At 38.2% G+C, this 14420-nt stretch overlaps 1 protein-coding gene across 1 annotated transcript in view; it reads left to right on the top strand.

Moving 5' to 3' along the window:
* adcy2a (adenylate cyclase 2a) overlaps positions 1-14420 on the top strand; it is a 54879-nt gene that overhangs the window by 26154 nt on the left and 14305 nt on the right. The window contains exons 4-15 of the mRNA XM_069693188.1: positions 6385-6534; positions 9157-9305; positions 9416-9527; positions 10010-10137; positions 10517-10675; positions 11380-11512; positions 11600-11776; positions 11873-11916; positions 12080-12160; positions 12441-12510; positions 12776-12873; positions 13128-13212. Of these exons, the coding sequence (XP_069549289.1) occupies positions 6385-6534; positions 9157-9305; positions 9416-9527; positions 10010-10137; positions 10517-10675; positions 11380-11512; positions 11600-11776; positions 11873-11916; positions 12080-12160; positions 12441-12510; positions 12776-12873; positions 13128-13212 (1386 nt within the window). The remainder of the gene's footprint in view (positions 1-6384; positions 6535-9156; positions 9306-9415; positions 9528-10009; positions 10138-10516; positions 10676-11379; positions 11513-11599; positions 11777-11872; positions 11917-12079; positions 12161-12440; positions 12511-12775; positions 12874-13127; positions 13213-14420) is intronic.

Genomic DNA, 14420 nt, shown 5'->3' with positions numbered 1-14420 from the left:
TCCCTCTAAAACACATGTACACACACATGTGACATTCACATTCAGAATGCATGCATTAGCATAGCATTTAGTTTTCAAGTTACTTTCATTTCAGAAAATTTGAATATTTAAGATTCACTGAACACACTTTTATGCATTATTCTAGAGTGCATACGAACTGCCTGGGGGGTATTTAGTGGGAAGGAACCATGCTCCACTTTGTTAAGCCCATTAAACTTTACAGTGCTGGCTCATTGGAGTACTAATGAACCAGCTAATTTATTGAAGAGGTGAACCCCCCCACCCCCCACCCCCTGTTGGGTCCAGATTTATGTGCATGTAACATTTAGGAAAACTTTACTTGTTTACATGGAGTGTGTCTGACACTGATGCATAGCAACATTATTATATTCTGTTCATTTCTGGTTCTAAAAGTTGTTAAGAATGCTTTGGCAACTACATACAATACACTTATTATTGTATTATTGCTATGCAGCTCTTCTTTATGCCAAGTTCAGGCTACATGGTAGACTACAGGATGGACAAGCCCTTCTGTCCTCTTCCTGTGACCCACAGATGGGTCCACAGTTGTTCTTTTTTTAGGATTTTCTGAACACAACACTGACAATGTTATGCTCACTGCTTTGGAGGTCAGTGTTTGTTCACATTCTTGTTTCCTCGAGCAGTACCTGGCCTTCTTGGTGACATCACACCAGTTGTGACAGAAGTAATCTATGATTGGTTGGGGACAAATGTCTAGTCATGTCCAGTCATAACAATAATTTATGAACCTCCAAGCGTCTAATTTGATAGTTTTATCAGACAAAAATACTATGTCGTCTGCACCTGGCTAAAAGCTTTTGAACGCTATCAAAGGATAAAACAAGTATTATGTAACAAAGGTTTCTCATTTCCAAGTCAGTAACTTTTTAATGAATGTTCTGCATGTGTAGATTTTATCCAGGCTGACTTTAAACTTAGTGATGTAATGAGCTTCCCAGTAATTACTAAAAAATATTCAAGTACAGTAAGTCACCCACCATGTTTTTGTCTCACAACCTCTCCTCTCAGACCACAAACAGCCTTCACTTGCATACTTGGTTAACCATTGTTGAGTGCTAAAATCATCAATAATTCATCACAGCACTTGCCCTGTATTTAAGTTTTGTCTGACAGAATTTCACATAGACTCACAGAGGTAAGCAGCTGTTGAATATTGCATGTATTAACTGTTTGGGGGAGGAAGGGCATTATTGGAATTCAAATGAGGGTTACTTTTGGTGATTTCAAATTTAACGTTCATTGGTTTCTCATTTATCTTCTTTTTTTTTCAATTTAATTGAGATTGAATCATTGATAAAGCAATTTTTTTTCAAACAGGGTTTAGGTTTCCCACTAAAGTTCTTTTTTAAGAATTGATTATGTTACGTTGACACATTCGAAGTCTCTCTGTGAAGTTAGTAGTTATAGTTGGGTTTATTTTTACAATTTCAAGTGACTGGTGCTCATTTCCAGTGGTGATATCATTAAAACGACATCTGCCGGGTGGCTGTCACTACAGGTCATTAAAACAGGATCCACCTGTACACTGATGTTAGATAGTTGTCTTCCTCTACACATGGTAGTAAAATAACAGCAAAAATAGCCTGTGTAGGATAAACCCTCTGATTTAGATAATCCCAGAATTTACCAGCAGGACTCACAGCCCCTGAGAGGTCAATCTCACCTAATCCTACTGTTATCTGCAAATTGGGTACCAGTGAGGAACGAATGATTCGCACAGCCACCCCATTCACGCAGCTGACCTTTGAGATAGTCTGGAGGCTGTCAGTGTCTCATCTAACACATTTAACTGTCTAACAGTCTAACATTTCAGGAGACAGAAACTCTATTTCTTTTATTGTCAAACATTTGCAGGAACGTGTTGTGCATGAAATCAGACGATAACACTTCAGATGAGTAATCCGGAACAGCTGTTGAAAATTGCATGTTTATAATTTTGACTGAAGTTAATATATCTAGGTTACATTGACTATTTTGTGTAAACTTGCCTCCACTGTGGTTACACATCCTAACAGTGCACAGGCCCGTGTGAGCACTCATGCATGTTGCAGGTGCACTCTGGTGCTTAAACAACACTACACCCCCTGAGTGTGGTTAAAGGAAATCTCGCACATCCACAGGAGGCAGTAAATTACGCTTTACTGACCTTGGTTCTTAAAAACTAAACACCTTACTACCTCCACCCCAACTACCCACTAGAAGTAGAAATTGACATCTAACATCACCTGTAGGTGCCGAGGACTGCAAACATGCAACGTTTAGTGTAATCTACTGCAACACATTTTTATTCACAGGCTCACAAAGAGAGAATGAAGAGATAGCTGAATAATTTGGGAATTCAATATGGGGATGTTTTGCATTATTTATAATGAAATTATAAAATATTGTATGCAATATTTGGGCAACTAAAAACCCTTTCATAAAGTAAAAAGGCCTTAATACATCTTTTTATTCCTACTTTCAGTCATTCAATGTACTTTTCTGAGCCCTATGCTCTGAACACTATTCTGCAGCACAAAGTTCCCAATGTTTAGTCAGTCTTTCTATTGAAAATAGATGGCCGTGAACAAAGCCAGGCATGTGGGTATTATGCCTTTTAATTTGGAAAAAATAACTCAGGTTTTGTGTCTTTTGTGAGTGCTTGTAAATGAGCAGAGGATACATAATATATACAGCAAGAGGGACATCTGTCCCAGATACATTGAATAGATGTGAACATAAACCCAGCGAGTAGACCACACTCATGTATTTGGCCTCTGATCCTGGTGTTTGCTTTTGTCAAATATAAAGGAGAGATTGGTACATTGCTGGTGTATTCACAGAGTTTAAAATATACGTCTGCAAAAAGTAAGAGCATCTTCAGTAAGGATACTGTAAAAACGCAAAAGTTTTTCTGCATGCATCAATGATAGCTCAGTAAGTAAAGTGTGAGTGGAAACAGGGTTTTCTTTGAGTTTATTTTTTCTTTCCCCTCTGGAAAAGTGAGATGTGCTATTATAATACTGAGATACTTCAGGCCCAGGTGTTCCCAATAGCCAAGGACCCAACCACAACCACACCAAGACAAAGACAAGCAGCCGGCCCAGCAGCAAAAACAGGACGTTTGTGTTCGTCACAATATACAGAATACCGTGTTTACCTCAGTATGAGTGCACTGTTGCTTTCGACATGTTTTATGTATTGCCAGGTTACACTTTCATAGCTAGGTTGTGGTTATGAGAGTGTTAATGCACAGTGCTGATGAGTAGTCATTGTTTTGTAATTCAATATAAAAAAGTGACTAAATAGTTTTTTCCAATACAATTTACAACTGTCCTGTCTTGTTTACTGCCCTAAACGTCTGTGACCTGAAAAATACATGACGTGAGCAGTTTTATACTCTGAATCTTTGCTTTCTCTGAGTGTTATCAGTGGAATTAAATGTTTGTTCTTTTTGGTGATTTAATTTAAATGTACTGGGCATTTTTTTTTTGACAGAAAAGAGCAAAGCAATGATCAGTGGGGCAATAAGGTCAGCATTATACTGGAGAGAAAAGACAAAAAGACAAAGACTGGAAGGGAAAGGAAAATTGATGAGAACGAGACAAGGCAGTCAAACTAAACAACTGGAATAGGTCTGTTTATGAAGAGTGTGAAGGATTGGTAGGAAATTATTTTAAAATGCAATGGGAGAGAACCATTTGCCATTTGCTTTGAAGTTGCAAAATATTAAACTCAAGGTTCTCAGGACTCCAAGGTCTTTATACATACACTTGTCATCACTGAGCCACATCCGATCATTATTGTACCTGTAATGGAGCTTCCTATGTAGTGCTGAGATGCATGAGAAAATAAAGTACTGTTTAGAAATGAAAATAAATATCTCACACACTATAGTTTGCTCTCTGTAGGTATATGACAGGGCATTGGCTAGTGGACTCAATTATCCCCAATGTGTCATTTAACACCACAGTGTGCTGTTTTATATTGTCTGCTTTTGTATTCAGATATTGACTGAAAAGGGAAACCAATACTGTTGCAGTTATCTTTATGATTGTCTTTGGACATCAGCTTTTTCTATTTGCAGTACCTTCATGAAAAACCACTGAGTACAGTACAGCAGGCCTTGTTTGCAAGCATGCACACACATATACAGTCTGTGACTTTGATTCTCCTCCTATCTGCTGCCTGAAGAGTGAGCGTAAACCCTGACAATGTGATTGCAAGACTGAAATTCCACAGCAATATCTGTGGCCCTGTGTGGCTGTAATGCTCATTATACACCCCAAAACTAAATATTTTAAACGGCTGAAAAATTATAAGAACTTGTCAGGCAGGAAATGTTGAGGTTGGCTTTAGGATTATGTCAAAAAACATACCAAATTACCAGAATCCAACAAAATGTAGTCACACAGGAGTGAGAAACTATGTCCAATATGTTGTGTGAGAGTTACAAATTGGATTTAAAATGATTTCTGTACCAATTTCAATGGCAATCCAGCCAGTCAGAAATTTGAAAGGTGACACTAGGATCCTCTTTGCTGCTAATACGTTGGGAATCTATTTGAAAACAGAGTTTGATGCTTCAGTTATCACTATATCGAGATCCTGCAGTTAAGATCATACCTTGTAACAGCTGCCATAGTGATCGACAGAAAAGGCAACCTGGCATATAGAGTATGTATTAATGATGACTGCTGAGTGAGCTAGTTTTCAGGGAAACAATATTAATTATATGTTTAACACAAAAATATAACACAACCAGAGATACACATCACCAAGTATTTTTTATTCCACAAAAAATACAATAGTGGCAGTGAAAACTACAAATGTACCATTTGTCAATTAACCCTTGGAGCCCGGCAGACTCGCTGTCTGCCCAAATTCACATTTCTTCTTCTTAACTGAATTGTTCTGGAAGAATTCATCAAAGTGAGATATAGCACATATATAATGAAATGCCACAACTTGACCTTTCCAACGATGCCAGTTGTTTGTCTGTGCGACAAAGTGTTGATGATAGAAAAATGTATTTGAAGTTACATCATATTTAATCATAGTTTCTATCTGCATGCAGCTCTGCATCCGTCTCCACACCCACTACTCATGAACCCAGCATTGCATGAATATGGAACACGTCACAAAAAAGAGCTGAACTGAAGCTTTGTAATAATAATAATAGTCACATGTTTGTATACCAAAATAATAATACCGATAGATCAAATGTGTGCACAGCACTATTTTTTTTACAAATTTCTGCCTGTGTCACTGCAGCTTTCTTCCCCCTAATTTCTTGTCAATGTCCACTGACGCCATTAAATACGGACATAAAATGCTTCTAAAACCAATGCGTCCAAATCTTTCATCTTTAAAAAGATGCATACATAATTTATTTGCATTTCATATTAATGATTGAAAAAGTGTGGTCATAAGATGTTTACAATGAATTAAGATTTATTGCACTTCAGACAATCCACATGATGAAGAGCAGCTTCATCACCTACAGGCTGCATTCGACCATGGTGCGTCTACCATGGTCGAATACAGCCTGTAGCGGGATGTGGTGTTTGCCTTAATAACTTAAATTAAGAAACAGAGACAGGCCTCCATTGTGCAATCAAGCTGAACTCAAGGGAAAATCTATTTGTAAAGACACGGCGTGTGGACACATCATTAGCTGGGCTTACTTATGATTGAATTTGCATCTCTAATTTGTTTTATTTCTTTGCAGTGTGGAGGTGAGGTTGATCAAGTCACAGTAAAGCTGATGTGAGGAATACATAACTGAGCAGTAGAGGGGTCACACACATCTAATTTCTTTATCTTCACATTGTACCGTGTTTCTATATATCAGCAGGTGGAAGCTGTGTCTCTTAAATTGCTGACTGACAAGAAAATGACATGCAAGCTTTGTATTTATATGCCACATTGCCCTTAAATACATCGTGTGGAGCTGCATGTCAGTGTCACTGCAGGATATCAGTCACCAGGACGCAGAACCCTTGATTTACTCTATATCATGGTTTATTTCTGACTTTGTCAGTTTTTCTGAAGTCTTGTATCCATGTCACAAAAACTCATTGACTAAAAAAATGTATTACATTTTTTTGTATTGTTTTCTTTCAAATTTAGCCTCTGGAGATAAAACAACTTTTCTTATATTGCTTGTTTAATTTATGTTCAGCAGATGACAAACCAACAGATAGGGATATTGAATTTATTTACTTTAACAGCTTTGATTCTGGTCCTGCAATTATCCTGTATGCCTGTTTGCCAACCTCCCATTAATACACAGTATGTGTATTACTTCTTACTTTTATTTGATATATGTCTGAGCTTTCTCTGTCTTCTATTCCTGTGCAGATTTTGGCCAATATCATCATTTTCATGTGTGGCAACATGGCTGGGGCGTACCACAAACATCTGATGGAGTTGGCACTTAAACAGACATACCAGGACACCTGCAACTGCATCAAGTCCCCAATTAAACTGGAGTTTGAGAAGAGACAGCAGGTAAAGTGGTCAATAATTCCTCATTTCCAGTGAGTAAGTGAAAATCAGGCAGAAAATAGTATATGTAAAAGTGCTGGTGATGATGATGATGATGGTGGTGTTGATGGCAATACAAGTTTTATATTTCAAACATTAGCTCTATATATTACTAACTAATTGCATTTACTCATAAAGTGTAAGTGAAGTTGGTTGGGAAATGGTTGGTTCTTCATTTAATGACTTTTGTTGCACATTTGTGTTTTTGTCTGAATATTTGTATTGGCTTGTTAATGCTGCAGTTTAGTGTTTACTTTTTCCCCAAAAATGTTTTTACTGCAACTTAATGCATTTCAAGCATTGTTTGGTTTTATCAATATAAACCTATGTCTCATACACCTTTGCTGGACCATTAATGGTGTTAAATATTATATATATATATATATACAATTGCCCAGAGCTTGAGTTATGGAAACCATTCAGTTCTGCATATATCTGATTTTGGAAGGAACATAGAGGATTTGTTTCAAGGCTGCATTGGTATGTGTAATGTGGTAATTGTTTATCATTTCAGTGAGTGTGTTAGTGAGCCGACTTCATGTGCTAGATTCTCTGTGATAAAAGGCTGCTCTTTGACTGCCGAGTTGATTACCCCAAGAGAAGGTTACCACAAGAATCAGCAGCTATATTTTAATCTGCAGCAAATTACTTCTTTTATAACAAATTCACGGACAGTGTGTTCTGCTCAGGACCATCTTAATTTACTGATACTTGTTTGGGTGTGTGACTGCTCTGCACAACAGATTTAATCACACTGATTGGGGTTTGACATCATCTCTCCAAAGGAAATGATATGATTCATGATATGCAGCCAGCTTGCAACGTTGTCTGTACATCAGCACCTGTGTATTTTCTCTACATGCTCTGTGTGATTATGGAACAGGCTAATAACTTTTAAGTTACTACGGAAGTGGAAATGCAGCTTTTAATGAGCGCAGCTTCCTGTCAGATATTAGCAGGGTAGGGTGTTGGTAAAAGCTTACAGATGTGAGTCTGGGATGTAGCTTTTTACTACAGCTGCTGAAGTCATAGCTTAGCTTTTTGGAGCTACAGTATGCAGTCAGATAAGGCTGAATCCAGCTGTTGTTGTGAAAGCTCAGGCTCGCGGTGGAGCTGATTTTTCCCTTTGGTGAATTCAGCTTGTGTTGTGATAACTGTCGTGAGTGAAGCTGAAAATGTATTGGGTGGAGCGGTTCGCAGTAGCCCTGGAGTGCTGCTGCTGCCTGTGACAGATGGTGGTAACTGTGCATTCCTCTCAGGCGCACTCATAATATATGCTGTTTGCTGTGTGCTTTTATCCAAAATGCTCTGCAGTACAGTGAGTGCATACATTTTATGTTTGACTACACCAAGCGGCACCATGTGAATTCATCAAAAACCCAAATTCCTGGCAGTATGTGTGAGCTGCCACCACAGACTTCCCCCTGGCGTAGAACCCTCTTAGCCAGTACCCTCTGTACTGCGATGATCAATGGCTGTCAGGTTGGAAGATATATTGGCTTTTATAGGCATTTTTCTCCCATTTTGAACTCCTCATCACCCCACGAGGAGTTACTTGCTCAGTACTGAGCAGGTTGTCTCAGAGTAAAACCTACAGTAGCCTCAGAACAATAGACAGATGGTGAAGCAGTCACTGAATAAGAGGGCAAAAAAAGGTAAATAAGGGCTGAATCTGACATCTGCTGGCTGGAAATGTAATAATGAACACTCTCACATTGATCATACTTTGAGTATCAACAAGTCAACACAACACAAGTCTAACTGACCTTCACTCCACTTAAAGCTTTAATGGAGACCGATGACATAATGGTGACAGCTTTTTGTCTTCTCTTGTCATCAAAGGTTAACAGTTCAAAATTAGATTAAATATTCAATTGAATATCCATTTGTGGAACATTTGATAAGGTTTTTATTAACAATTCAAGGTCCCTGGTGATTGCAATGTGACACCATAAACATGCAGACTTTGGATCTGAAAGATGTTCTGTTGCTTCAATCCAAACTGGGGGGCAATGAGGTAAGAATTTCCTGTGAGAATAAACTCTGAAGCTAAGTATCAAAATATTTGTGCGTGGCAATATCGAGAAATGGACTTAGTATTGAAATTGCATTATATAAACAAATATTTGAATACGTCTGGTGAATGCAGTATGAATGATTGTTTTTTATGACTGTGTTGGTCAGTTTCTGTTTGCAATAAAAAAATATTTAAGTGAGATCCGAACTGAAAACTGTATTTAATTAGATAAAACTGATGTTGACAGAGTTTTCCTTTGGGGATACAATTTGCAGTTTTAAAAAAAGGTAATAAACTGCAATATATATCACAATATACTGTATTTATCCAGCACTCAACATATTGCAAAATGTTCAAAATTGCCCTAATTTTGTATCGTGACTTAAGTATCGTGATTATATCGTATTGTGAGGCCTGTGGTGATTCCCACCCTTAAGTTGTTGATAAAACAATCAAAAAAATGCAGTGTTTTTCTTAATTAAACCATATAATATTCATTACAGATGTTGAGTGTTTTAAAATGTAATAATTGACTACTACTACCTCTCTCTTTGTACTGCTGCCAATAGGAGCGTCTCCTACTGTCTCTGCTGCCAGCTCACATCGCCCGCGTGATGAAAGCTGAGATCATCCAGAGACTAAAGGGTCCAAACTTTGGCCAGATAGAGAACACAAACAACTTTCACAACCTCTATGTCCAAAGACACACTAACGTCAGGCATGTATTATTTATTCAGATTTACCACTCACACAACTAAGATGTTCTGCACTGCACTTACTAAAAACATTATATAAATGTATATCTGTTGGTGTTTTTTCCATCTCTAGTATACTTTATGCTGATATAGTAGGATTCACACGGCTCGCCAGTGACTGCTCACCAGGAGAGTTGGTGCACATGCTGAATGAGCTGTTTGGCAAATTTGATCAGATTGCTAAGGTAAATAATGTATTATTTGGCTCTTGAGTACACATGAATAAATACATCCTATTTCTTCATAACTAAGGGTTAGAGAATAGAGCCCATAACGTATATGTATCTAAACTGTCAGCAATATCTTACTCATTATCACATCAAAGATCCACCCTACATGCTTCCCTCCTGACATGTTCAAAGGTATATATAATTCTTTATTTCAATATTTTAACTAATGGACACAAGCTGTCTCCTACATCCACACAAACACTGAGTCCATTGTCAGTGTTAGTGCAATGCAAGCTTTAAGTTTCCACATCACACTTGACTGTCACATACCCTGCCCGCCTGAGTTTTTTTTACTTGCTAACATTGTTAGATAGACAGATAGATTGACAGGTGGATAGATTATAACACAGCATAGCCCTACGGCATGCTGAATGTAAAAAGGGGACCTTTACCTGACCCTCTGTATACAAGCTTATCTTCCACCTTTTTCTATGCAGGAAAATGAATGTATGCGGATCAAAATCCTCGGTGACTGTTACTACTGTGTGTCTGGCCTGCCGGAGTCGCTGCCAAATCATGCAAAAAACTGTGTGAAAATGGGTCTGGACATGTGTGAGGCCATCAAGTAAGTGCCTGTTACATAACAGTGCTGCTAAAGAATTAAATCATTTTTTTAAATGCTTGCTTCTCTATAACTGTATATCTGACCGCAGGATTAATGTTGAGTAGACAATCAGCATCAGTGATGTCAAAACATGTTTATGTAATGCAATAGTTAGATGAGGATGAGTGTACTGACTTGGTTTACTCTGAAAAGTAAAGGGCTGAAAGGATCATTGTTGTGGCATGTCACCATCTTTCTTCTTTACTGTTTCAATACTCTACAGACATCATAAAAGTCAGAGAGTGACGCATTTGCTGTTGTTTTCTGACCAGACAGATGGTTTGGGTGATGATTTTCTGGTGTTCCTAATTAACAAAAGCTCATTTTTGATGCTTGACAGGAAGGTGCGAGATGCTACAGGGGTTGACATCAACATGCGTGTGGGTGTGCATTCTGGGAATGTCCTGTGTGGCGTTATCGGACTTCAGAAATGGCAGTATGATGTTTGGTCACATGATGTCTCGCTGGCCAATCATATGGAGGCGGGAGGTGTACCAGGGTGAGTGACAAGAAGGTGAAATTGAAGGACAGAAAATGTATGCGATACCTTTACTGCACTAGTTTTGCCAGGATGTTAACCATTTATCCTTGCTAAAGGTTACCAAAAGAAGATCCCGATCGTAGGGGTGTAACAGTAAACCAAATTTAGGGTTTGTTATGAAACTCGGTTTTGAAGTCACGTTTCAGTATGTTTTCAGTACTGCAGACTTTAAAATCGTACAGTGTAATGGTGCCTGAGCCATCTTTTTTTAATCAACACTGAGTCATTTAAAAAAAAAAAAAAAAATCTTACTTGTAAGTGTCACCTGTGAAGAGCGACCAGGGACTCAGCGAGATCTCCCTGTAGTAGACAATCGATTGACCCGTACAGTGTGAGCAGACATCGCAGATTCTGGCCACGCTGTAAGGCCGATTCAGACTCAATGTATAGTGTGATTTTGTACATGGTAAAATATAAAATTTGCAGTGTCTACCCTGCTTTCAAGGGTACAAAAAATAAGTACACACTCTGGGTGGAGCTTGTGTATTATATTTCCATTATGGGAAACCCTGGTGGATTGTTTGGCTCACAGAGCACCAAACTGATCAAATTTCATACCAAACCAAATGGTTTGAGGCAAACACTGCTATCGTTACGTCGCGACCAGATATATGGTTAATGTTCATAGGAAAACGTTAATTGATTAAGCTGTTCATTGGCAGGCGAGTCCACATCACTTCAGTGACACTGGAGCACCTGAATGCTGCCTATAAGGTGGAAGATGGGGATGGACAAGAGAGAGATCCTTACTTAATGGAACATGGAGTCATCACTTATCTGGTCATCAACCCTAAGGTACCGTACAAACGTTACATTCAGTGGTGAGAATATTTGGCATTGAAGAAAATGCAGTGAATGGACAGTGTTTCCATGTTTGTCCAGGTTGAGCATCGGAGCCCACAGCATTATTACCGATCCAGACACACTGTAGATGGAGCAAAGATGAGAGCCTCAGTCCGGATGACCCGCTACCTGGAGTCGTGGGGAGCAGCCAAGCCCTTCGCCAACCTGCACCACAGAGACAGCATGACTAATGAGAATGGGAAGATCAACACGGCTGTGAGTGATTTTTTTCGACACACATGTTGTCACTCGGGGGACGGGAAGTTCATCTGCAGCTGCCGACCTGTCTCTCTCTCCTTGCTCCATGTTTAGGATGTGCCGATGGGGCAGTATCACTTCCAGAGGAGATCAGAAAGGCAAGCGGTGCCTTTTACAGCTTTTCTTTGACAGGATTATCCCCCTCACTTCACATTACAGAGTCAGGCGATACGATGCTTTATAGAACCAAAGGCTTTTATTTGTGTGACGAATATTATTTGAAATTCTGCCTCTGCCTTAATTTTTTGTTACCAATTAAAGGACAAAGTCTCAGAAGAGACGATTTGAGGAGGAACTCAACGAGAGGATGATCAGGACCTTTGATGGGATAAATTCACAAAAGTAATCATTTCACAAATCTATATAACTAATATTTATATTGTGTAATACCAACAATCTATAGAAAATATATACTTTTTATCTAACTGATATAATGTATTTTTTTCAAACAAATTACGACATGTATCATCTTACTGTAACATAGCTTATATTAAAGACCTTTTCATAGCCTTGTTAAACAACTTAATTAACTCTAACCTTCATTTTTTTGTATACATTTTATTTTAATAGTGTTTGTATTCTCCTTTTCATCTGGTTAATAACCATGTCTTTATACTTCAAGACAGTGGCTCAAGTCCGAGGACATTCAAAGAATATCGCTATTCTTTCACAACAAATCGTTAGAGAAGGAGGTAAGAAGCTTTACAAGTAAAACTGGCATCATTCACCCTTCTGTGGATACAGTGCTGACGTTTTTCAAAGACAATTACAAAGCGTATTGTCAGACAAGATGTCGTTGGTGCTTGCTATTCTGCCTACACTTTGCTTGCCCTGAAATTTTGTAAATCAGAGAGGGATTTGTGCTGTGAGTGTGCAGTTGAGAGGTTTCTGAAGTAGCTTGAATATTGGTTTTGAAAAGCCTTTTCTTGATGCCTAACCTTGTTTTTATCTATTTAGTACAGAGCAACAACCTTGCCAGCCTTCAAGTACTATGTGACCTGCGCCTGTTTGATCTTTTTCTGCATTTTTATTGTGCAGATTCTCGTCCTACCAAAGTATGTGAACTTTATATGAATCTACCCTAACAAAATAAACAGTTTTACTAAATGTATTTGTGTGGGTTTGCGTGTATGTATTTATTCTTATGCAAGATACATTATTAAACTAAACTTCTCTTATGTCACTGTGCCTTGATGAGTCAGTTTCAGCAAAGGGAGCAATTTATTTTGTTACTTGGTTTATTTTTTGAGATTTTTTTGCATGACATAAAACTTGAAAAGTGAACTGACTTATGATTTCATTTTTTTAGAACAACTATCTTGGGAGTATCCTTTGGAGTGGCTTTTCTTATCCTTTCCTTGATCCTCTTCATATGTTTCATTGGACACTTCTTGGTGAGTAGTTTTTCTGTAAATGAGTTTATTGCAAACATCATTGTTTTAGTAGTGCCCCTTTCCTACAGCGTACTTCTACATTAAACACTGTATTTAACCAGGATATGCCCGCTCTCTAATGGAACTCGTCTGTCCTTAATGTCACACTAAAGGTACATGAGTGGTCCAAGTGCACCTCTGGTCAACTTAACAGCCCATTAATAGACCCTCAGGTGTACACAGTGTTGTGACCTTTGGGCAAAAATTACCCTTACACAGACTCAGAGATCCTGTGAACACCAGTGCTTTGATCCTTGTCTAAGACACTTTCCAGGCAAAATGATGTCTTACTACACACACTTTCATCACAAACAGACAGCTGTGATCCTGATGTTTACATATCATATTTAGTATATCATATGCTTGCAATAATTTAGAGAAAGTTGGATTCCTTTTTTTGATCGGCTGTGCTAATTTTTTTTTTACCGGGGTTTATGTCTTCCTAAAAGAAGCCCAATGCTTACAATGCCTATATATACTAAAGAACAGGCTGTCAATGACTGCAGATATTGCCACGGTTGTCTCAAGTAGCCACTGTAAGAAGATTAGGCGGTCTTCTGTGATACTCCTTGTCTAGTAAGAATATATCCAAGGCCAAAAAATGGGAAAGAGACGAGGAAAAAATAAATAACTACTAAAGTATTAAAGGTGCTATAAAATTCCATTAGCCAGAGGCCTGCACAGCCCATTGCACCCAATGTATGATCTTTAATTCTGTGCAAGTGAGGATCTGCTGCTTTGCTCTGAACTCTGCTCCTTGTGGATGTTGCCTAAAACTCAAAAACAAAACACAACAGTAAAGTTGAGAAGCCTCCTGTTGTCACATGTCAGCGTTGTTTGGCATTGCCGGGTTCGTTGCTTTAGTTCATCTTGTGTTAGATGACTGTCTTCTCTTTGTGGAATTTTCAAACTCTCATGAAAGTTTATTCTCGGTCTACTGTGGAATAATTCAGAATCAGTCTGAATTTATTTTTTTCCTTACTAAACTGAAACATTTGATTCCATAATTATGTTTTTTTTTTTTTTTTTCAATTTCTTGGTAACGTTTTGCAGAAGACTATCTTTCAGTTTCAAGAGCTCATTCAGTTTCTCCAATCCTGTGTTATTATTTGAACTGCAGCTCTGGAGATTAACTACAAAATGTTGTGCTAATGCCCTGTTTTCAGAAT

Source organism: Brachyistius frenatus, unplaced genomic scaffold (genome assembly GCF_029030835.1).
Source record: "Brachyistius frenatus isolate BFR_SWC_R1_liver_20210118 unplaced genomic scaffold, ASM2903083v1 Contig_14, whole genome shotgun sequence".
Classification (NCBI taxonomy): Eukaryota; Metazoa; Chordata; class Actinopteri; family Embiotocidae; genus Brachyistius; species Brachyistius frenatus.
This window is presented reverse-complemented; position numbering and strand designations above follow the sequence as displayed.